Source organism: Oryza sativa, chromosome 9 (assembly GCF_034140825.1).
Source record: "Oryza sativa Japonica Group chromosome 9, ASM3414082v1".
Taxonomy (NCBI): Eukaryota; Viridiplantae; Streptophyta; class Magnoliopsida; order Poales; family Poaceae; genus Oryza; species Oryza sativa.
The window spans coordinates 19,961,206-19,985,526 of NC_089043.1; the positions used below are offsets into that span (position 1 = coordinate 19,961,206).

Sequence of the window (24,321 nt, forward strand, 5' to 3'; positions counted from 1 at the left end):
GAGGTGCACATGCTGACACGTGGGTCTCACGCTGACTCAACCACCGATGACTGTGGTCAAAGCGCCACGTAGGATAAAACCGGGTGACAAATGGACCCCGCATATATGGTTTTGCGGTTCGAGGACGTTTTTTATCTCGCTGACAAGTTGAGGGACCTTCGGTGTACTTTTTCCAAGCTGCCACTCAAGCGACGTGAACTGGGCCGTATTGGGCCCAGTTCACCATTCATCTCATGAACTTGGGCCGAGCTTGTGACATGTCCCGTCTTAGTCTGTGTCGCGGACTCTGGATGGACCTCAGCGGCCCATGCTGAGACTGTAACCCAACTCAATGTTTCCGTTCCGTTAGATTCGCTGGTCTGGACGCCGCCTCCGCCGCCGCCGCCATGGCGCGGCAGCAAGTCGCCGCCGCGGCCGCCGTCGCCGCCATCGCCGGCGCTGCCGCCGTTCTTGCAAGTAATATCGCATCTGGGAATTCCCTTGTCCTCTTATAGCTTTACGGTTGGGGTACTTACTTCTCTCCTGTTGCTCACCGGCGTTGCACCGATCTCCACAGGCGAGCTCTACAGTCGGAGGTGCCGTCGGTTGGCGACGAGGGTCCGGGAGCTGGAGGCCTCGCTTGCCGCCGCCACGGAGAAGGCCGCCGCCGAGCGCCGCGGTAGGGTTCGGGCGCAGCAGGTCGCAATCCGTAAATCTCGATACCGGTGTTCACGGCCTTCAAATTTTGCACGTTTTCCCCCCGTTTTTGATTAGTTTTTCTACTTGCAGTCGCTAAGGAAGGCTCTGAGCGAGCAAGAGCTCAGCTCGGATGAGAAGAAGAAGCTGAGCCAATCCCCCAAGTCGTTCCCCATGGCTTCGATCGGTGTCGTGCAGTCATGCTTCTCCACTAGGTGGTGCCATCTCTTCATTTCAGCCAATTAGTTGTGCTTTTGTAGGATTCGGTGAACTTGTTGAGTAGTAAGAATGTAAGAGTGAGTGATTTTTTTTTGCAGGAATGGGACGCCGAGGCAGCCTTTGGTGGTGCCACTTGCCAGAGCAACCGTGATGCTTGATCCAGCCCGTGTCCCTGCGGAAGCGCTTGAGGGACTTGCCGATTACTCGCACTGCTGGATCCTTTATGTGTTCCATCTGAACACTGACCTTGATAAAATGTGGAATGACCCTGCTAGGTCCAAGCTAAAAGCAAAAGTATGATACGGTGTTAATGCTTAATCCTTAGTTTGTACTTTTAATTCTTGATGAAAAATGATTCTTTGTCATGTTATATGTTTTGAGGATAAGGGGCTGAACCAACTAATCAAATGTTCCTTTTGCTGTTGAAGGTGAGAGTACCTAGGTTGAAAGGGGGCAAGATGGGGGTTCTGGCAACTAGATCTCCACACCGGCCTAATCCAATTGGACTCAGTGTAGCGAAGGTAAGTATTGTAGGATCCAACCCTGCAGGCTCTTATTATCTGTGCAGCATATGCAATTCTCTACTATTATAAAAATTGAAGATGTTTTTGCCGGTACTTTTGTACGTCATCTGTGTATGAGTCGGTTTTCAAGTTTGTTCACTTTTGGAAATACATATCCGTATTTGGATCGTTTATTAAGTTTGTTTTCTCTTGGAAATACATAAGAGTCGTATAAGAAATCTCTTTAAAAAAATCGCATGCTAACTTGAGACGATCGGACTCTAATTACAACTCATGATTTTAAGCGAATTCCCACAATGAAGTTCACTTAATTAAACCGTATAACAATAATAAGATTAAAATAACCTTCACCCGTCGCAACGCACGGGCATTTGTTCTAGTAAAGGTAAAAGTGTAATATGAGTCCAATTGTTGGCTCCAATTATTATTGCCTTTTTGGACAAGTCGGGAAAGGCATTCATGATTCATATAAGTATACTTAACTTTGCTATTGGCAACAATTGTGCACTTCCAGACAGTTTTTAACCTGAATGGTGCTAGCTATGACTGCCAGTATTTCTTATTGTTTTCAGTTACAGCTTTCCACATAGGTTTGATGAGAAAAGATTTTATCATAACCAACACAAGCTAGTCTGGATTCTGATGGCAATTGACTTACATACGAATGGAATTACATGCCCCCCAAATTACTACATAAATCAGTAGAATGATTTGTCTTGGACTGTATCTCATTTGTAGTAGTCATGTTTAGCATGCCAACTTGTCTTCATATTTTTTTGCTTCAACATTTCATAGGTTGAGGCGGTGGATGGGCATTCAATTTTGCTTTCTGGAGTAGATTTGGTTGATGGCACGGTACCATATTAAGTGCTTATGTTCTCCAGCAGTACATAATGAATTGACATGATTCAGCATGCCTCACATGAACCTTCCTAATATGCTCCTCTATCTACAGCCCGTGCTTGATATCAAACCGTATCTGCCATATTCTGATGGTGTTAAAGGTGCAGCTATTCCTAATTGGTTAGAGGTACATACTATATATTTCTTTCTAGAAAAATATTTGTTCAGCACATTTCTCCTATCTATTTATAAGGGGCACTGACCCAACATGACTGGAGATATGTATAGTGTGGTGTTTTACCCTTAGGTAGTTGCATTCATTTCTCATTTTCAGAAACTTATCTTTTGTGAAATTGTAGATAGGACTGAATCTTGAGAATCTATTGTTCTATTTTGTTTAGGTACTGTGGGTTGAAAGCTCACTGGTTCAGTACTTCAGTTTGCACAACTAACTTTTTTGTGATCTTGTGAAAGTAGCATCCTATAGTTCATTTTCTACTTAGAACCATCTCAACTGCAGGCTCGCTTGTTTAGCTTTTGAGGCAACACTATAAATGGTTTACTCTTGGATCGCCTGGTTTGTCCACCACCAACTAATTTTGAGTATTATCTTCCAATCAGGTTGACGGTGCATTAGCTGTGGAGTCTATCCACTTTTCTGAGCACTTCATTTCTTCACTTTCTGATTGCTGGATGCATGTAGTAAGTAAAATTTGCTGCTTCTTACTGCAGTATGACATGGCAGATTTTTATGTCAGCTGAACAGCAAACTACAAACATCTAACTTACATTCAAATTTTGTTTACTTCAGAAAAAGCAATCACTCTACGCTTCAGCAGATGAGTTTCAGGATCTTGTCAAGGAAGTGCTCTCCTGGGACATCAGGTCGCTGTCTCAGCGGATCCGTCCCCATGATGTGACCATAAAAGATGTCACTGATAATGGCGGCAGCAAAATTGACAACGGTTGCAGCAACGATGAGGATCGCCAATCCGTTGACCCGTCCACTAGCGTGGTCTACCACCTTCATCTAGAAGGCATTGATGTGTCATACAGAATTGACCAAGATTCCAACATTGTTGTTGAGAATGCAGCCCTTCTCTCCAGTGCTGTGAACCAACACCGGTACAGCTACTTAACATGGAGGGAAAAGGTAAGCATTTTGTAGGAGCATATATTAGAGCTCATTATCTGAAAAACAAATAGAGCTCATGCAGTAAACTGTATGCATGAAAAAAATATATATTAGAGCTAATTACCATGGAGTAAAGCTGTATGCAATCTTATGAAATTCTACTCTAAAATGTCATGAGGTCAATGGATTCTCTAGCTTTTCTCATTTAAAGAAAGAATTTGAGAGTGTTTCTCTTTCAGAAAGAATTTGGCAGCGTGGAATTCCTGAAGTGAATGTGTTCTTGCCATTTCTATCTCCATGCTGGTGATCTCTGTTGGGTTGCGTGACATGTATAAAACCATTGGCTGCCTTGTCGAGTGGGCCGCCTGGACTGCGTTGCAGGTGGCGATATGGCCTAGGAATAAGTTCATATGAGGTCCCTAATCTTAATTTGTCAATGATCCAACTTTCGACCTTCAACCGGATACAAACCGGTGCAAAAATAAGTCTCAAGACGGTTTGGATGACGGTTTCGAGGCGCAGCTAATTTGACTCGTTTTCCGCTGACGTGGTACATGAAACAAGATTTAACAATTAAAAAAATAAAATAAAAGATGTGGACTCACATGTTAGTCAAAAAAATAAAATTAAAAAATAGTGGGACCCATATGTCTTCATATGATGTGGCACGTGAAATAAGATTTAACAATTAAAAAAATAAAATAAAATATGTGGACCCACATGTTAGTAAAAAAATAAAATTAAAAAATAGTAGGACCCTATGTCAGTGGGCCCCACTCCCTCCCACGTATGGGAAGGTGAGTGGTAGTGGGCCTACAAGCGGGCCGCGCCGGTGGCCACCTCAGCTCGTTCCCCTCGCCGCCGCGCCGCGGGCACCGCCGCCATTGCTGCCGCAGGAGCAGGTTTTGGTGTTTCAGGTTGTCCTGGAATGTTTCGGCTCAAGAGATCTAGCTTGTTTCCATGTTGGTGAGGCTGGCGGCACGGCGGGATGTTTGCCGGCAATCCGGCGGAGTGGCTGTCGGCGGCTCGCGATGGGACGCACGCGGGCGGCGGCGCAGCCGTGGCAAGAGCGAGAAGGTCCGGAGAACCCTGTTCCCCATGGGATGGGAGGGAGGTGAGCGTTTCTCTACCCTACATACGAGATTCTCCATTGGTGGAACAGCCTGTCTCTGGTTTGTTTTCGTAGCGCGAGCAATGTTGTAGTGGCCGTGACAACGCCTACAGGAACAGGAGGGATTCGTTGCAGATTGCAAAGTCGCAGTTCAGGCAGTATTAATTGCAGTGTACTCTAGCTACAAGAGCTCTTCGAAGGGTCGGTTCTTCATTAACGTGGGCTGGAATTTGATTGCCGGGTAGTATTAATTGCAGTGTACTCCTACAAGAGCTCTTCGAAGGGTCGGTTCTTCATTAACGTGGGCTGAAATTTGATTGCCGGGTCGGCCGAAAGTTCGGCCGACCAATTTCATTAAGATTGGGAGAAAGGATCATTACAATAGAAGCTTACAACGATAATATGATGTCGAAATGATTGGGGAAACAATCCCAACCATGTAAGCTATAGTTGTATGCTACAGGGATTACAGATTAATCATTATCGCCATTACAAGTGGTGAAAAATCCTGCCGACTTCCAAATGAGGATCTCTTCCTTGATGTCGCTCACTAGCTGCTCTGGGCTGGAATTTGAACCAACCTTTTCTTTTCTTTACAGCGTCTTTGATCCATGCCTTGGATATGTTTGTTATAATGCCTGTTCATCTTTTCAGCAGTATGCTAAGTCAACAAAGATGTAGCAAATGATGAAGTTTCTCTGCAAATTAAGTTAACAGTTCATTGTAGAAGCTTCCTGAATTGCATTTCTATGCATTACACTGCTAGATGGTTTGTATCCGTCTAATACCTAAGCAATTTAGATTTTTTGATTGACATGCCATTGGAAAATTGGTTTGTGTGTGCACAGGCAAGCGGGGATGAACGTGCAAACAGAAGGTGACTTGGCATATTCTAGAGGCATGAAAAGCTGAATTAGCTGAGTTATTGTTGTGCATGAGATGCAAAATACGGACTTGTTTGGATCTCTGAAGCTGGGCTTTGCTCTATGGATATTTCCCCGTCTTGTTGACAGCTATATTCATCTGAATCATCTGGCACTGTCAGTTGCAGGTTGTGAACCTGGTTGGAGTGTATTGTCATTTCTTGATTTTGTTCATTTATTCGCTCTGCTTCATATCCTTTCTGAGTCTGGTCACGACGTATGCTGTTCCTTATCCTGTGCTTATTCTTGTAGAGAAACATCACCAGGGCTATTAAAAGGGCTGAGGTTGATGCAACTCCTGTGACTAGAAAAAGTCCTGAAAAGCTGTTGAAGTTTAGACTGCTCGAGCTGATGATAGTGCCATCATTCTGACAGGCATGTTGGTCCCCAATCCATTTCTTTTCTATATTAATTATAGAATCTCCCTCTGTTATGCTGAGGATTGCCCTTGAGAAGTCGTAAACCAGTGGGGATCGTTTGGGAAATGCCTATACAAGAAATATAACTAATTCAGTTACTTTCAAACCGATAAGTAATGCAGAATTAACTTTAGGCCTAATGTGATAGATTTCTAAGGGCGAACATTCTAAGATTCTCCATAATATTGATGAAAAATATATTTAAGGTAAATAAATTGCAAGGTACTCCCTCCGTTTCAGGTTATAAGACGTTTTGACTTTGGTCAAAGTCAAACTACTTTAAATTTAACTAAGTTTATGCACAAATATAGTAATATTTATAATACCAAATTAGTTTCATTAAATCAATAATTGAATATATTTTCATAATAAATTTGTGTTGAGTTGAAAATATTTTTTTTCTACAAACTTGGTCAAACTTGAAGCAGTTTGACTTTGACCAAAATCAAAACGTCTTATAACCTGAAACGGAGGGAGTAGATAGTTGCAGTTAGATTTTGCAAAGTCATGCCTGCGGGGTATGGTTTGAGGTTTTTATCCATCAGCTAAGTAGCACATAAGTAGGGGCACTATCAATTAAGAAAATAAGGATTCAACGGAAAACCGGAAAATTGCCCAGAGCAATGTTATAGACTATGAGATTATCACATCCTAAAACAACGGAGGTATCTAGTGGGGTTATTTACCATGTTAAATGCATGTTTTAAATTCAACTGGCATTACATAACACACATATCTTGTCTAGAGACCACAGGTTTGTTATTATCTTGGATTTTATTATGTATGCCTCTATTTCCAAATGTTTTATATATGTTTTCATAAGTATGGGCCGATCTCAATTATGTATTTACTAGGATTTTGTACTTCAAACTTCAAAGATATGTGATGTGGACAGAATATCTATCAAGTTAACTTACAAAGCCAAAACCTTCAGACTTGTAAATTGGTCCTATCATTGTGTACCCTTTGCAGTGCTTTGCAAGAAATATTTTTATGTATGGAACTTCATCTATGACAGCTGAAATACCACCATTTTGGCTCCCTTTGGCGAGTGCATCGGCAAAGCCATCTAAATCATTATATGCCCTCAATTTTGTTCTATCAAAACCAAGTCCTCTTAATAGATCGGCCACATAAGAACCATTTGGATACCCTACGTATTCTCCATTTTTAAGGAGCTCATGAACATCAGTTACTGTGGGCTGAAGCTGTTGCACAGTTAGCATTGATGATAGATTGGCTGTATAGCTTGATGTAATCACGAGAAGCACAAATACCCATACAATGACAACCAGTCTAGACAAAATGCTGTCCACCCTTTCCCCTGCAAAATGGTGAACCATCATATTTTAGAACTTCAAATTAACATTGATGCTGAATTTACTCTTACTATGCCTGTATCCCTTTGTTTGTTAAAGACTGTATTGTAAAATAAATTGCTTTTTTGTCAGCTCTTTCTCACTGAATTTGACAAACGCAGTATTCTGTATGTAGATAAGAAAACAAGTATAGTCACTCACTATCTGCAAAGAACGAGAAATATATTGCTATGCCAAGCTGGCGGAGAAATGAGCCAGTCAGTTCAGCATTATTGCTTCGTCGCTCCAACAACCATATTACAATTGCTGTGTAGACGAAGAAGGCGATGCTCCCAAACCACAGGTCAGTAGTTAATGGCTTCAAGAAAACCCATGTATTCTTATTCCTGTCGTCCCTGACTGGCACAATCATTGCCACCCCAGATTCAGTATATGGTAGTGTGAAGTCAACATATGAAGTTCGATTGTACCTGATGGTTATATCCCCAATGGCTGCATCATATACCTGCAAGTTTTTTTTTAAAAAAATTGTTATTTCAGTTACTTTTGAAATGTATGATAATTTGTGGAAAATGGCAGAAAACATGGGTATAGTTCCATCATGCCAATCTATCTAATCTGAATGGAACTTCTTACCATCCTTGAGGAGATACCAAGATGTACCACAGTAGAAAGCATAAAAAAGATTCAATCTGAAAAGGAAAAGTACTGCAATCTATTTTACATACTCCCTCCGTATTTTAATGTATGACGCCGTTGACTTTTTAACCAACGTTTGACCATTCGTCTTATTTAAATTTTTTATGTAAATACAAAAATACTTATGTCATGCTTAAAGAACATTTGATGATAAATCAAGTCACAATAAAATAAATGATAATTACATAAATTTTTTGAATAAGACGAAAGGTCAAACGTTTGTCAAAAAGTCAACGGCGTCATACATTAAAATACGGAGGGAGTACATACTTCAGGGGGTTAAATAGACTTTTTCCTTTATTATATACCCATTGACTATTAAAATTCATTTCAGAACATGTATTGTCAAGTTTTGAAACTCTGACCACTGATATACACAAAAGGATTTATCAAATGGGAACGCTACTACTCCCTTTGTTCCACATTGTAAGTCATTTTACTTTTGTCCAAAGTCAAACTTCTCTAACTTCGACCGAGTTTATATAAAAATGCACCGGCATCTACAGTAAAAACTAAATACACTATCAATACATATTTCATGGTGGATTTAATGAAACTAATTTGATGTTGTAAGTGTTGGTGTATTTTTTTTTTGGTAAACTCAGTCAAAGTTTGAGAGGTTTGACTTAGGAAAAAACTAAAATGACTTATAATATGGAACGGAGGGTGTATTTTTCATCAAAAGTACTTTCACACTATTATGTTAAGATAATTTTGACTGACATATAATTAAAAAATAATGTTCAAATTTGTATACATGAGACTGCGCCAATGCTTGCTATGGTACCAATATGGTGGAAAATGTTGTGTAAGAAAACAAATGATAAATATATCCAAACTGAACAACATAAAAAATCACCTGAATTGTTCCAATAAGGGTAGATGAATAAAGTTTTGCAAAAAGAAAAGTCAGAGAATAATTAAATTTGCTTTATTAAAATTTCAAGTGGGCATACTGATTTCTGTGGCATAAATTTGATAAATTGAGAGTAAAAATTTCTTACCCCTAGATAAACTTGGTAGACAAAATCATTATAACTCCCAGAGTTTATTCCTTGTCCATTATCAAATGATACATATTCATAAGGTATTGCATATGGAAGTCTCTTTAACACCTCTTCAAATACATCAATCGCATACCCAGAAGCTGTTATTTCATTGGTTACAGGATTACTTTCCACCTTCATAAACTCAGGATACGCATTGGTCCGTACACCTATACGGAGTTTCTTTCCATTAGTAGGAATTTGCCATCCTTTGGGCACTGTATATACTTCTCCTGGCCACACCACTGGATTAAGATCAGGCATAGAGTTCATGTTTGTTGTTTTTGATTTATTTTTGTTTAATTGCCTGAAGATTCCATGTTTTGCTGTCCAAAAGCCTATTTCTTTTAACTGACTTCCAACTACATTAATTATCTGGAAGGTGGAAAGCTCCAGCTGCCTGTTTCTAAGGTCAAATTCACCACTTAGACCTCTGAACTTACTAAGTAAGATTGAATCTAGGAGTTTCGGACCAATTGTAGAAATTCTCAGAGTTCCCAAACATGTTGTGTTCTTTGTATCTTTCTGCTTTTGAAATATGGCATCAGCCATTCTTACTTTTTCTGCTGCTTGTGCTAATGCCCAAATAGTATCATAACCCCAAAGCCCGAAAATACTTAGTTGTGATGGTGGATCATTTGGGTTGTCTTCTTTAAACCTCTTATTCCATCTTGTAGTGAAGTCATCAAGTTCCTTTGATGCAGGCACATAGAACCTGACACCGATTGCACCACTCATTTCCTCAAGAATTGAAGGGCTTAGCGAATTAGCAATATTTGAAATGCCATCTGTCAAAATCCATGCATAGTCTTCACTCATCATTCCTAAGTCCTTGGCCTTTTTGAAGAGAATTGATCCAATGTTTGTTGACATATGAACAACATAGACTCTAGTTTGCATTGTCATTAACTTGTAGAGTTCTCGCTCAATTTGGTCAGTATTTGCTGATTCAGATATTGCACTACGATAAGGCATAGATGCTCCAAATTCCTGGAGGGCATCAGCCAGGTATGGTATGATGCCTCTACCATAGTCTGTATCCTCATAGATGGGCACCACTTCCCTCCAGCCATATGCCTTAGCGAGAGCAGCAAGTGTATTCACTTGAGCAACATCACTTAATGTCCCACGCAAAAAGTATGGCACATTGATAGATGATAGAGTGGGGTTTGTTGCAGTGAAGGAGATAACTGGGACTTGGCTCTTGTTCCCAAGATCTGACACAAATGTAGCCTCTGAAGATTTTTGTGGGCCAACAATAGCTCGCACATTGTAATTTTCCAGCAGGTCAATTGCTTTATAATTTAATAGAAAAACAATTAATTTGAAGAATATCTGTGTTCATATTAATTGCAGCTAAGAATCTTAATGCAATTAGAAGTGTTATGCATATAGAACTAGTTATGTTATAACTTTCCTTAGAATATAATGGCTATTCTTATTATAGTGGTGTATTCAGGGACTAAACTTTAGTCCCTTTCACATCGGATGTTTAGACACTAATTTAAAGTATTAAACATAGACTACTTACAAAGCTAATTTTCATAAATGAGAGCTAATCTGTAAGACAAATTTTTGAAGCCTAATTAATCCATAATCAGAGAATGTTTACTGTAGCATCACATAGGCTAATCATGGATTAACTAGGCTCAATAGATTTGTCTTGTGAATTAGTCCAAGGTTATAAAATGGGTTTTATCATTAGTCTACATTTAATACTTCTAATTAGTGTCCAAACATCCGATGTGATAGTGACTAAAATTTTTTAGCCCCATCCAAACTCCTCAGGCATTGAGCAAAGCAGAGAGCACCCTCTATATGACTTAACTATATTTGGTATGGAACTTTCTTTGTTTCTCCAGAAATGAAGGAGTTGCTAATAAGAGAGAACTCAAAATAGGAGGATTCGTTTGTAAATTACAGTTGCATAAACTTAAAAGTGGGGAGGCCCTCACTTTTACCTGCATATAGATCCATGGAGTTATCATGAAATTCAGCCTTTTATTTTTGCTTAAATTTATGATATTTATAAAAGAGAAGTTGTATATGCACATATTGTTTTGAAGATTTGCAGCAGCAGTAGAAAAGATAAGTGTGTAATAAAAAATTATATAGATGATAAAAAGCTTGTCGTTTCAGTGCTTTTTTTTCTGTGTGTTTCCTCGATAAAGTTTTAATCTAAAGAATTTCAAGTTGTTGAAGTTCCCTAAGATCAAAGAGTATTCCATAACAAAGTACTAGCAGTAGCTATATTTTGGGACATAAGGAGTAACTTCTTTATCGTATCTCGCCTCATTATGATGCAGTATTGACTCAAAATTTGACAATCTTAGCTAAAATTTACAGATTGTGAAATGTACCTTCTGATGCAGCTTGGATATCATCTCCATTGGAATCCCTAATGTGGAGAACCAGCTTTGTCTTAAAGTTCCTGTGGGCTTTATAGAAATCTTCCACAGCCATCAAAATGCTGGTACGTGCCATTTTGCCCACCAACGACTTCAGGTGGAGAATCACTCCAACATTCAGTGTATCTTCTCCACTCCCAGTGATATTTTGAGCAACAGTCAGACTGAGGAACAGGAAGAAGATTGCAGCCCTTCCAGCTGCTCTCTCCATCCCCATGCTGTGTTGGTTGATGTTCTGCTGGTTACTGAATGCATGGTGCTATGAAGTCTTATAGCCCTATCCTTTTTTTTTTCCTTCATTATTCTGACTTGGTCAGATTGCATTATAGTCTCTATTGTCTCCGAATTAAAATTTTAAGTTTGCTTCTGGCAATCTCTTCCTTGCGTAAGAGGCTACTGTTCTGTTTATAAGTACAAAAGAGACGTTTCTGAATAGAACCATGTTAGGGTGATGGCTGTGGAAATTCTGGGTTGGAAACCCAGGAAGAATGAGCTGGAAACGCATATATACCTTCACCTTCCTCAAGTGAATCATTGGTCCTCAAGGAATGGGATTGTGATAGTCAAGGAAGTCGGAACTCGCGTTTGGCATGGGGAGTTGCTCTGAATGTTTGACTCTCTTGGCATGCTTTGATGTGTGGTACTCCCTTTGTTTCCAAATGTTTGTTAGCTTTGACTATTATTATTTCAACTTTGATCACCGATAACTTTGGAATGACGAGATTTTGATAAATAAAGGTTGCATGGCAACGGTGAGATTTCATTTGTAGGCATCACTTCGGTGGTGTTCTTTTCTCCTGAAGATGAAGATGAATATTAAGTTTTTTACGCAAAACGACGTGATATTAACGAATGATTGATTGAGTTTCAATTATTACAAACTTGAAAAATAGATTAATATGATATTTTAGAGCAGCTTTCATATAGAAAGTTTCGCACGAAACACATTATTTAGCAGTTTGAAAAGCGTGCTACGAAAATCTTAATCTTCATCCAACTCTTGTTGGAGAAAAGAATAGGACATTCACCTTACTATTGTAGATAATCTACTTCTTTTAGATAATGGATTAGAAACCCGGCATCTACATCTAACGGGATGTAAACAGCCAACCAAGTTCATACATGTATATAATGTACTTAGCCAGTTCGCTCGTAGAAATGACAGTCAATGGCCAATGCATGTATATTTTTCCTATGTGCAGTAAGTCCGTAGCAATTAAACAAAGTGCGAGAGCCTTGAAGAATGATATATCTCTGAAAATAACCTCTTAGTTTTGCAGTTTATGGGCACAGCACTGAGCATGCTGTTTGTAATGGCAAGTCAAGTCAATGGGACTTGTGATGTCAAGCCTATGGTTCTGGCAAACAAGAGAGTCAGGATTATAGTTGACATTCGACAATCAGATGCTGTTCGTTGAAGTCTCAAGGACCATCCAATCAATTTTGTCCTAATAAAATTTACAAAATACTAAGCTGTTGGTTGATGAAGATGAACATTGTAAGATGCAAGACGCTACCAAGAATAAGTGGCAAGCATTGGAGTAGCAACACTAAATTTTTTGCCTGGTCCAAAGATTGCCGTCCTTCATACACCAAGATTCAAGAGGATAGGCCAGTACATAAGGGTTGACCTAACAGATAACAGATATTGGAGAAGATGGTATCATAGCCTTCTAATTTTGAACCTAACAACGCATTGGTTATCCTTTTTTATGTTGTGGGGGTGGGGGGTGGGGGGGGGTTGGTTCAAAGAAACTTCCCGCGTTTTCTTTTCTTTTCTATGAATTTTTAACATATTGAAAGAGAGTAAATAATAGCTGTCGATGAGTGAAGCTTCCTCAAATGTCCATTTTGACTTTGTGGATAGGTAATAGAATAAACTCCTAAGAGCAAGATCAATAATGGCGATGGCTGCTGGCGGTAAAAAAGAACACGTCAGCAATGGAGACAGCAAAAAGTTAATACGTACAGCAGCCGGCTATATTCACAAGCTTCAATGGATTTGGTATCTCGCGTCACAGCCTGCTCCCGTCGCCATCTCTTCGTCCTGCTCTTTTCTATTGTTTCTTTCGCCTTGGAGCTCGTGTGCAGTCGGTGATTAATTAGTCGTCCGCTCACACCCTCTCTCCTATCCTGATATCAATAACGCCAGTGTGGATGCATTATCGCCAGCTAAAATGGTTTATTGTACATGCTCTAATGGTTCCTTCAACTGAACATTTTCGCCTGATGCTCCGGCGGCGCTGCCGCTTCACCACCAGCTGGAAAATGTTCAATGGTGAGATCAATGACTGCTTCCTGAGGTAGCTTGCTGCTTCCGGCCCTTGTCCTCGCCAGAACCAAATGACTGCGTTCAGTGAAAATGTGCAACAACCCAGACATTTTGAAAAGATTTTAGCATGAGTATTCATAGGAGCTGGGGCTAAACATCGGATGCGGTGACAAAACCAAAAGTTATCGAAGCCTAAGGCTCAACTAGAACTCAATTGATGAGCTATATGTAGGTTTTCTCCAAATTTTAAGATGGAGGCCGAGGGCTTAAGCCCTACTTGTCTCTGCCCTGATTTGAAAAAAAAGAAGTCTATTTTATATTTCTCAACTATAGCCCGAGTCTATTTTTTTTTCTCCTCAACCATTAAAACCAGGTTGATTTACGATGGTTACCTTATTACATGAAAAAAATAAGTATATTTTATCTTTCTCATGCTATAGCTCGAGTCTTTTTTTTTTCTCCTCAACCATTAAAACCACGTTGATTTACTTAGTCTGCATGTACTGCATATGAGCTTCGGAATCTTGTTAGGGAAGTGCTCTCTTGGCCACCTGCGAGGCTGCGACACCACCAGGTCGCTCTCTCAACAGATTCGTCCCCATGAGACGATCATAAGAAATGATACTGATAATTGCCTATTACTCCTGGACCAGCATTGCTACAACTATCATTTTCTCCTCAGTTGATCAATTGTAGCAAAATTTTGATTTTAAAACTTAATTGTAAAGTTGACTTTAATGTTTTTTTTATTGTGGTTTATTTTCAGCATTATTAGCTCTTAAATCGCTAAAAACACTCACAAATTTTACCAAATTTTTTTTGGCTACTAATAAGCGTCACGACTAAGGATGTGATTGAACAAAAAAAAAGATGAGGATCACCAATTAGTTGACCCGTCGACCAGCGTGATCTACCATCTTCATGTAGAGGGCATTGATATGTCATACAGAAGAAATTGATAAAATTCCAACATTGTTGTCGAGAATGCGTCCATTCTCTTGTGAACCAACACCTGTAAGCACTTCATAGTACTACATAAGTTAGAGCTCATGCAATGGAGTATGTGAAATTCTTATAAAATTCATGAGGTTAATGGATTCTATATGTTTTCCTATTTAAAAGAAGAATTTAAGAGCGATTTTCTTTCATAGAGATTGACGATATGGAAATTCTTGAAGTAAATGTGCTCTTGCCACCCGATATCGTTATCTCTACTGCTTAGTATTTAAAATTTAAAAGCAAAGTCATTCTCCTTCTATCCCCTCCTCGCACATTCTTCCAAGCTTTCGCATCCGCAACCACCACCACCAGCACTTTATCCTCATTCCACTTTCCCAACCATCTCAATCCAATTTCCCAGCCGGTCAGCCCCCATCCATGGTTACATGGGCCTGATCCGTTGCAACGCGTGGGCTACTTTGCGAATCCAATGGCCCATAACACTCTCAGGCCCTAGGCCCATCTAAAACAGTTCGCGTGCAGTCCAGCTCCAGCCCAACTCGACCAGAAACGAACCGCTAATGCCGACCTCGACGATGACGGCGACACCTGGGCGGCTGCCGCGGCCGCAGGGCTCGTCGTCGGCGGTGCCGCGGCCGAGAGGCCTTCCCGGCGTATCCGTGCTCCTCCTCCCCGACAAGGCAATGGACGCCGGAGAGGATATGCCTCCAGTTGCCGAGGAGCCCACGCTGCGTCGTTCCGACAAGGTACGACCCCCGCTGCGAGAAACTCTGGCTTATTCCCGCAGACCTCCTTCCATTCATGATTTCGTGGCTTTGAAATGTGGGGGTTAACGTTAGTTCACCCGATGGACGCTGCGTGGTTTGGTGTGTCTAGATTTAATCGTTAAGGCAGGGCCTATTGCAATTTAGTTGTACGATTGTACCACAATTTTCAGCTCCCGAAACAATGCGTTCATGATGTTTGTTAGAATGCCAAGATGAACCTACACTCGATGTCAAAGATGTGCTTGATAGAAGGACGATGATGAATTGGTGATCAAGGATCAGAAGTGCCGTACTCGTACATCGCCGAGGTTCCATTTTTCTTTTGCATTTCGTCTTGCGACCCTATTGCAAGGGCTGGCGCTCATCATCCTATCTGAGGGAAGTGCTGTTTGGCACGCGGAGTTCAGCAGTCTTATATTTTTGCGGGTGGCAATATTCTTGAACAGATGGCTCAATTAGGTTCAGTTTCAGATGCTCATCTGATGGTTCAGCTTAGAGGCGACTTGTCACCTGCTTTGAGATCTTTTCCCTGGAGAACAGATTTCGATCTGTGCCCTTAAACAAGATATGCATGAGCAATTTACAACAAAAGGAAAAGGGGAAATGATCAATACTGACAACTGTGTCTTTTGGTTATGTGCAAACATTAGGTTACTACCAAGTGCCTGCGAGTTGCGCAGATGGCAAGTTGCCTCTATACACAATCATACGAGAGTAGTTAAGTAATTGCAGATGCAAATGTGCAAAGGATTAAAAAGAACAGAAAACACATACATGTCTACTTGCAGCCACAGAAAATCTAAAATGACTGGAGGATGGATGCAGAACGCATCATCATCTAACGCCTTTTTATAGTAAAGAAAAAACATTAACACAACTAGTGGCTGTATGTCATGCCATTTTCTGCGAAACTTTACCATTTTAAACTTTCAGCTTGAAACTGCTTTATGTAACATCCTGATCCTGAACATAAATATCAATTGTTTAGCTAAAAATGACTTGAACTTGAAATGGGTGCCACTCTTGCACCAAGATTTCTTTCATGCCAAATGAAAATTGAGCTATTTCTTCTAACACTGCTTGTTTGTAAATTTATGTTAGACATCTCTCTTGCTCCAGTTTGTTGTTGTTGTTGGCCACTTTGGCCTGTACTTGCTCCAGGCTGATTATTTTCTTCTTCTCTGTCTCCTTCATTCACTTCTTGTGGCTTGTGATTTTCTTCTAAACCTTCTCCATTTTGGTCAGGTTGCATGCTAGTCATCGACTTTTTCTTTTCATAGTAGTAAATCATTACAGCTATGAGAAGAGAAGAGGTTGAGGCAACTCCAGTAAGTATGAACAGGCCCTTAAAACTGTCAACGTTAAGTTTGTCTGGATCAGACACAGTGCCCACCGCAGAATCCACACTTTTGCAGTCATTTTGGTACCCAATCCATTTGTTCTCAAGTTGCATGATAATGTCCCCCTCTGTTATGCTGAGGATTGCCTTTGAAATGTCTCCAAGTAGAGGAGATCCTTTTGGGAATGCCTGTGTGAGAAAGGTAGATTTTTTGTTAGCTTGTTGGCTCTAATTTGGGGTTATTTCCATGTGATGAGGACTAAAAGCAAGGTGAACTGAACTTAACATATTACATGGTAAATGATAAAATGAACTAGCATAACTAGATAAAATAATCAATTCCATCCTTATTAATTTGTATATAGTATTCTAGAGCAAAATTTATCATCAACTTTAAGTTTGATGTGTTCAGATGTATTATGTTAGCTATTTCTTAATGTATCCAATTTCCCCAAAATTTGGTTGTTCATACGAGCTTGCTATCAAAGGTGATTTCACATTTTCACTCATAAGCTGGCTTTTTCATATTATTCTTTCCCTTAAGAAAACGTATAGTATTTCTCTAGTTTGTACTCCCTCCAGTCATAAATATTTCATGTTTAGGACAATATTTGGTCAAACTTTTGAAACTTTGACCATCAATAATTTCCAAAATCCAAATGCTTATCTTAAAAAGGAAAAAAAATGCCATGTATAGATCTGCCTTGAAAAGTACTACAATAATATCATAAAGTAATTATATTTTGCAAACTCATTCTAATATAAAATTTATGGTCAAAGTTTGAAAAGATTGACAGGATGTTGTCCTAAGTGTCAAATATTCATGACAGGAGGGGCTATATATAATCTACGCAATTGGATACATAGTTTTACATTGCGAATATGCACTGAAAAGCCTAACCAGTTGAATTTGTGTACATTTACACTCAAACCCTATGCTTCAGAGTAATTGGATTGCTCATTGTTTAGCTTGTGTGTTTCTAATTTCCTTGGTATTTCTGTGAAATTGTGGATATAATTAACCTTCCAAATGAAGCTTATTGTATTAGTTCAAATTCGTACCCTCAATTTACACTCAGGCATGAAAGGCAACATGCCAACATCTATAGTTTCACATTTGTATTTCAACATACGAGAGTAACTAATTGACTGAAGAGTTATGTTGCAAACAGGAACATAAATAAAATTACTTACATATCCAAAACCTGCTGTCTTATAAAACGGTCCAACCATAGTGTACTCTTTGCAGTGCTTTGCAAGAAACAATTTGATATATGGGACTTCATGCACGAAGGCAGCAATACCACCGTTATTGCTTCCCTTTGATAGTGCATTGTAAAAATCATCGGGTGTATCATATGCCTTGATCTTAGATGTGTTAAAATTAAGATCTTCCAAAAGGTTTTTGACAAAGGAACCATCGTGGTATCCTATGTTTTCCCCGCTTTTCCGAAGTTCATCAATACTATTTATAGTTGGTTTTAGCTGCTGTACAGTCAACATTGTTGCCAAGTTTGCAGTGTAACCTGATGAAAGTATAAGGAAGAAAAATACCCATACAATCAAAACTATCCGAGATAGGATGCGCTCCACTCTTTCATCTGAAATTTTGATAAAAATATATAGTGTTATCTTCAGTTATACCAAGCAAAAATTCACAAATATAGAATTGCCAAATAAAAATGCTTTTGAACTGAAAGAATTGTAACAAAGAAAATATTCATAAGAAATTCGCTGCAAACTATCTGTAGTTCCAAGAAAAGGACTTTCTCCAAAAAAGTGGTTGTAATTTGCAACGACTTATCAAGGCTTGGTTAAAAGGAATAATCAATTTTCATAATTGTGATTGCCGAGAGAATGGCCAAATTTACGTCTACTTCTAGCTGGTTTCATTTACCAGATGAGCAACACTGCATCTTTTCTCTATCTAGTCAACCATGTGAATACATAAGAAATATTTGTTAAGATATGTTAGCCTTGTTTCTTAGCTTTCTTTCCTTGAACTACTCCCTTATACAGCTATACTTTCCTTCAGTTGATTAGCAAAACTCGTTTCTAACCTGACACCTACTTGCATATAATTCATTTTTCCTTTCCATCCTGTTAGTTTAACAACATTGAGTTCTATCCTGTAATAGTCGTAAAAAAATGAAGTCTTTCATAATAAACTCATGTCAGTGTAAACTCACTGGATACATTATATGTTCTAAACTCCACAATGTAGTCAGTGTAAACTCACTATTCCAATAGAGGTAGTTAGCAATATTTCTTCCAACGGACCTGCCTTTGCTTGGCCATAGTTTTATTCACTCCTAGGACCAGCAGGCACAAATCTGTTTTGAATTCTCTCTGCCCATTGTGCCCAGCTATGCATCTTTTAAGTATTTTAAGATGCACGCATGTAACTAGCATTTGTTTCTTTCAAGGCTCATAAGCTTGCATCATGCAAGACATGCATGTAGAACCATTCAAGAAACTAAACTACCAGATTCATGTTTCCTAGCAAACAAGGTAGGTTTGTTAAATGCACTGGTAATACCAAATGATTTTTAGTGCAGATCAGTCAGCTCGATATTTTATCCACTATTTTACACTCCTCTTTTGTAAATAACTGAGGTGCTGGGATAAGTGTACTCAACTATCTCCAAATAGGGAGAAGAATATCGCAATCCCAATCTTCCTGGGAATTGGTTCACGAACATTTCTTTTGTTGCCTAGAAGTTCCAATAACCATACAACACATCCTGTGTAGAAAAACATTGATATGGTTGCAACCCACAGATCACGTGATAGTGGCTGCAGGAAAATCCATGTTTTATCTACTGTGCCCTTGGATGGAACGATCATTGCCACTCCTGATTCTGTGTATGGTACAGTGAAGTCAACATAGGCCATTCTGCTATGCCTGATTGTTATATCTCCAATTGCCACATCATATTTCTGCAAGGACACCAAAGAGAATAGTTTTACTGATCAAGCAAAAAAAAAATCTTAGTACAAATTATCTAAGAATTCTTTAATTTCTTTTTAATATATGTTTTTACTATTTTTGAGGAACAAATAGGTACTCTGATTAACTGAGAAGAGCACCTAATTATATCATATAATATTCCTATGTGCAGTTGTCGTATGTACTCTTGACATATATCATGAATTGCAGTTTGCTTACAAACTGTATGCTGAACAGCTGAAGCATTACTGATCTTTTTTTTTTTTACCAAACAGCATTAATGATCTTAGCACCTTAAGATAAACTTGGTGAACAAAGTCATCATAACTTCCAGTACTTGTATCCCGGCTTGTGTCAAATGCTACATATTCATAAGGTAGCGCAAAAGGGAGTCTTTTTACTGCCTCTTCAAATATGTCAATTGAGAAGCCACTTGCTTTAGTTGCACCTGTGATGGGATCTCTTTGATTCGTCATATATTCCTTGTATGCACTTTTGTGTACTCCAACCTGAAGCTTCTTTCCACTTGCAGGGATTTCCCATCCTTTGGGAATTTCTGTCGATTTCCCTGGCCAAATCACAGGGTTTAAGTCCAAAACTGAGTCCGCATACTTTGTTGTTGATTTTCCAAGATTTAACTGTCGTAAAATACCATTTCCTTCATTCCAAAATCCAATATCTTTCCACCCTTTCCCAAATACATTTATTATTCTAAATGTGGAGACTTGCAGCTGCCTGTTTGAAAGGTCAAAATAGCCACTCTTACCCCTGAATTTATTTCTCAAGATGACCTTTAGGAGTTCTGGGCCATATACAGAAGTTTCCATGTTTTCCAAGCTTGTTGAGTTTCTTGCAACTGATGGTTTTTGAATTGATGTTCTGTTGTTAACCCCAACATTTTCAACTGCTTGGGCAACTGCCCATATAGTATCATAGCCCCACAGTCCAAATATACTTAGTTTTAATGGTGGATCATTTGGGTTGTCGATTTGAAATCTTCTGTTCCATCCTATGGTGAAGCTATCAAGTTCTGAGTTATTAACATAAAACTGGATACCCAAGGCACCATTCATTGCCTCCACAACTGAAGTGCTCATGGAGTCCACGATATTGGTTATTCCATCTGTCATGATCCACACAAATCCTTTGCTCATCATACCAACCTCTTTTGCCTTTGTGAAGAGAGATGCAGCCAAAGTAGATGACATGTGCACAATAAAGACCCTTGTTTGCATTGTCATAAGCTTATATAATTCTTGGCTAATTTCTTCACTAGTTACTGACAGGGGGATAACACTCCGATAGGGAACACGTGCATCAATGTCTTGGAGAGCATCTACAAGATATGGTATGATACCTCTACCATAGTCAGTGTCTTCATAAATTGGCACTACCTCTCTCCAGCCATAGGTCTTGATTAGGCAGGCAATACTTTGCACTTGTGCTGAGTCATTCAGTGTTGCACGAACGAAATATGGAAGACTGGCAGAGTAAAGAGATGGGCTTGTTGCTGTGAAGGATATTACAGGGACCTGACTTCTATTTCCAAGATCTGATACAAATGAAGCTTGTGAGGATGTCTGAGGGCCTATGATAATTTGTACATTGTGATTCTCCAGAAGATCAAGAGCTGCAGCATAGATCAACAAGTTGTAATTAATGATCATACAAGCAGGAAAAATTGCTGATCCCCTAAAAATAAAAGAAAGAAATTCCTGGGTTAGAGTGGCAATGCATTATTGCATTTCAGATGTTCTTGAGCCATTGAGTGTTGCATGCACAAAAATATTTAAGGCAGCTGGAAGATTGTGATGGGCTGGTTGTCGTGAAGGAAAGATTGGCCTAGAAATTTTATTTTAGTGATCTTGAGATAAATACAGGTCGTGAAGTTCTCTGGGATCACTACATTAGTATTACGGTTCTCGATCAGATCAAGGACTGCAGAATTGCATACTCATTTTAACTTTGGTCAAATATCGTATGGAGAAATCTGAAATACTTGGCATCAAATCTTTGGTCCAGGAACATGACAATCTTCTCCCTCAAGGAAAAGGTAACATAACAGCTACAGATTCAGGGCTGACAAAAGCATCACATATCTTGCACATGTTGCCAAACTATATCACCTAATACCTGTAATGAACAAGAGCAATTTACTCATGACAGAAGCCCAAAACTCATGGGCTTGAGATGCAGTTTAGACATAATCACTCATGGAAACCCAAATTATTTTGCTGACCAAGGAATTCATGTGCTCTTTGTCTAGTGAAATTTTGGGTGGCCGTAAAGTTAATTGACGTCAAGAGGAGCAGGATAGTTCCATGGTATGATGTCTACATCTGCTTGAAGTTTGATTCTGGATGTTATTCAGAGTTTAGTAAAATCATGAGTTTGCTTTATTGTGCACAGAATGAAACATTACATTGAACTTACCAATTTGTTTAAAAAGAATTTGATTAAGTACTAGGTATTCGAGGGTCCACTAGTTTACAACCTTTCGATGTTCTGTTAATTTGTTGGTAGTTAAATTATTTCTTTCGAACCATGCATTGATATCCAATTATTCATGTACAACAACTAAGGCTGATTGACCCCATTAAAAAAGTGTAGGTACATTGAAACTCATTTGCTTCCTTTTGGATGCTGAGCATCCCTGAACCATCAAGTTTTCTCAAAGTCAGTAACTTGTAATTCAATCTTTCTGTTGGTTAATATGAATGACTGAATGTTGACTTGAATGGTCAGTTATATGATACCACATTGTAGTATATGTTTTCTCAGTTGGTATTTGATATTATCATTCTCCGTTCTTGTCAGCTGAATGCATGGCTTCAGCTTTGGGAATAAGAAGTCCTGTAGACTGATCCCCAACCAGTGTGAAATTTGTCTGTTGTTGGTGCAAAGAAAAAATCAGAAGCAAACAGTGGTAGGTTCCTCTCAATTATGACTTACTTTATTTTGAACAGGGATCTCTTATCTTTCTTAATTCAAGATTAATACTGAATCTACTAGATTAAGAAACAATTTAAATGGTGGGCAGCCCTGCTAGTGCAAGAGAATGGATACGGGTTACTTATTTGCTAAGTTGCATCTATGGTAGGCCCTAAAACAGAGAAGGTCCATGGGTACTCATGAAACCTCCAATTTGCAGAACATAACTTAAAATTTAATTTGCATGCATTGACATTTGAACCAAGTTACTTTAAACTATATAGTAACTAGCTGGCTAATATGTTGACAATTGAACAACAAAACCTCTTGGTGTTTGGTCTAGGGGGAGGTTTGTCCATGAGTACAGCCTCATCTAACAACCGATCTGGAACTAATGCAACACTATTTAATACTACAACGCTTGTACCTATTGGTACTAGCTGATTTGACATTTGGGCATGAACTGCTAAAATATATATAGTGTTACTGTGTAAGAACATGCAAGATATAATAGATTGTGGAGTATAATGTAATTTATCCAATTGTGCAATTAGCTGAATGATTTTATGAAAAGGCCATACGTACTAGGAGAAATTTTGTCATACATAGATTCTTGAAGAAAAGGACTTCTGTGGAATATGTTATCTTGCAGCTGCATGTTTTGAAGAAAACTAGTGACTGAGGGTGTGTTTAGTTCACGCCAAAATTAGAAGTTTGGTTGAAATTAGAACGATGTGATGGAAAAGTTGAAAGTTTGTGTGTGTAGGAAAATTTTGATGTGATGGAAAAGTTGGAAGTTTGAAGAAAAAGTTTCGAACTAAACTCGGCCTGAAAATGAATCTTGGAGGCAGCACAACAGTAAAACATCTATTCATCGCCACAAAAAATAGTAGAAAATAAAAACATCCATATTGCTACAAGATTGTACCACAAGACTTCAGAACATTTACCTGCTGATGCAGCCTGGACATTATTACTTCCAGAATCCCTGATGTGGAGAACTATCTTTGTGCTGTAGTTTGTGTGTGCCGCGTAGAAATCATCCAGCGCCATCAAAATACTGGTCCGTGCTATTTTCCCCACCATTGTTTGAAGGTCAAGGATCACTCCAACTGGGAACCCATCTACTACCCCAGTTTTGTTAGCATTTTGGGCTACAGTGAAATGGACAAGGAGTAACAGGAACAGTATGGTTTGAGGTGCTCTCTCCATTACCAGTGCTGTGGCTGTGGAATGTTTGTGAAAGACTTTGCCTCCCAAGGCCTTACACTCTTATAAGGCTAGGGGCTTGAGGAATTCAAACAGTAAGGCTAGCTTAATTTAAACTTTACGCGTGAAATAATGTAGTGCCATAGGTGTTATTTTACTCTATTTCAGTTGTATTTTTGGAACCCTTGAAGGTCAAATGATGTGTCCATAGCCATGCAGTGCACCATTATGCAGCTCTGCATTTCTGCAAGCTACTGACAGTACTACAGCACTAAGCAATAGGCAATAGTTACTTGCACAGATGCAAGCAATCTTTCGTTAGATCAATTGAGACTTTGAGAGAGTAGCAGTTGTTTATGTAAGTTTCAAAGCAGTTGCCTTCTTTCCTGAAGAAACTGATTTGTGCAGGAGGTTTCTGTAGCTTATTTAAAAGCCAATTGATGGGATCCTTCCGGAACTGCTTTCAGTTCATAAACTAATGGTTTTGACAATGGGGGTTTGTCCTCAGTGAAATGCGCGTGTTGACATCGCAGAAGAGGATGTTTGCGAGCTTATTTTGAGCAGTAAATGCT

At 39.2% G+C, this 24,321-nt stretch overlaps 3 protein-coding genes and 2 long non-coding RNA genes across 6 annotated transcripts; 3 read left to right on the forward strand and 2 right to left on the reverse strand.

The window, feature by feature from the left end:
* Positions 1 to 299: 299 nt before the first annotated feature.
* On the forward strand, positions 300 to 3,641 carry LOC4347121 (uncharacterized). Its single transcript, XM_015756661.3, has 9 exons — positions 300 to 456; positions 557 to 678; positions 769 to 890; positions 993 to 1,188; positions 1,323 to 1,415; positions 2,214 to 2,273; positions 2,374 to 2,448; positions 2,883 to 2,963; positions 3,073 to 3,641. The coding sequence occupies exons 1-9, from the start codon at positions 387 to 389 to the stop codon at positions 3,427 to 3,429; spliced, it is 1,176 nt and encodes a 391-aa protein (XP_015612147.1). The 5' UTR covers positions 300 to 386; the 3' UTR covers positions 3,430 to 3,641.
* Positions 3,642 to 4,244: 603 nt separating this feature from the next.
* LOC107278794 (uncharacterized) lies at positions 4,245 to 12,084 on the forward strand. 2 transcript variants are annotated; one of them, XR_001539704.3, is made up of 5 exons: positions 4,245 to 4,510; positions 5,356 to 5,558; positions 5,683 to 5,805; positions 7,344 to 7,511; positions 11,260 to 12,084. It is a non-coding gene; the product is annotated as an uncharacterized lncRNA (long non-coding RNA). The 2 variants fall into 2 exon arrangements; XR_001539703.3 differs by having other exon boundaries at positions 11,286 to 12,084.
* Positions 6,758 to 11,538, reverse strand: LOC107275786 (glutamate receptor 2.8). Its single transcript, XM_015755330.3, has 4 exons — positions 11,274 to 11,538; positions 8,872 to 10,208; positions 7,370 to 7,673; positions 6,758 to 7,173 (listed from the first exon to the last, which is right to left on the reverse strand). The coding sequence occupies exons 1-4, from the start codon at positions 11,536 to 11,538 to the stop codon at positions 6,758 to 6,760; spliced, it is 2,322 nt and encodes a 773-aa protein (XP_015610816.2).
* Positions 12,085 to 15,089: 3,005 nt separating the features above from the next.
* On the forward strand, positions 15,090 to 17,161 carry LOC112936445 (uncharacterized). The gene is made up of 2 exons (XR_003238637.2): positions 15,090 to 15,299; positions 16,566 to 17,161. It is a non-coding gene; the product is annotated as an uncharacterized lncRNA (long non-coding RNA).
* A 573-nt stretch (positions 17,162 to 17,734) lies between these two features.
* Positions 17,735 to 24,148, reverse strand: LOC107275886 (glutamate receptor 2.6). The gene is made up of 5 exons (XM_066303983.1): positions 23,491 to 24,148; positions 19,903 to 21,239; positions 19,299 to 19,599; positions 17,900 to 18,260; positions 17,735 to 17,762 (listed from the first exon to the last, which is right to left on the reverse strand). The coding sequence occupies exons 1-5, from the start codon at positions 23,750 to 23,752 to the stop codon at positions 17,735 to 17,737; spliced, it is 2,289 nt and encodes a 762-aa protein (XP_066160080.1). The 5' UTR covers positions 23,753 to 24,148.
* Positions 24,149 to 24,321: the final 173 nt, after the last annotated feature.

Bases quoted from the DNA above. Each gene is read 5' to 3' on its own strand.
- LOC4347121 (XM_015756661.3), top strand. From the start codon at position 387: ATGGCGCGGCAGCAAGTCGCCGCCGCGGCCGCCGTCGCCGCCATCGCC. The intron at 457-556 runs GTAATATCGCAT...CGATCTCCACAG, and splicing joins CGCTGCCGCCGTTCTTGCAA to GCGAGCTCTACAGTCGGAGG. The intron at 679-768 runs GTCGCAATCCGT...TTCTACTTGCAG, and splicing joins GTAGGGTTCGGGCGCAGCAG to TCGCTAAGGAAGGCTCTGAG.
- LOC107275886 (XM_066303983.1), bottom strand. From the start codon at position 23,752: ATGGAGAGAGCACCTCAAACCATACTGTTCCTGTTACTCCTTGTCCAT. The intron at 18,261-19,298 runs GTTGAGTACACT...TCAAAATTTCAG, and splicing joins CTTCTCCCTATTTGGAGATA to ATGAAAGAGTGGAGCGCATC. The intron at 17,763-17,899 runs GTACACTATGGT...GTGAAACTATAG, and splicing joins CTTGCAAAGCACTGCAAAGA to ATGTTGGCATGTTGCCTTTC.
- LOC107275786 (XM_015755330.3), bottom strand. From the start codon at position 11,538: ATGGGGATGGAGAGAGCAGCTGGAAGGGCTGCAATCTTCTTCCTGTTC. The intron at 10,209-11,273 runs GTACATTTCACA...TAAATTATAAAG, and splicing joins TATCCAAGCTGCATCAGAAG to CAATTGACCTGCTGGAAAAT. The intron at 7,174-7,369 runs GTGAGTGACTAT...ACCATTTTGCAG, and splicing joins TTTCTCGTTCTTTGCAGATA to GGGAAAGGGTGGACAGCATT.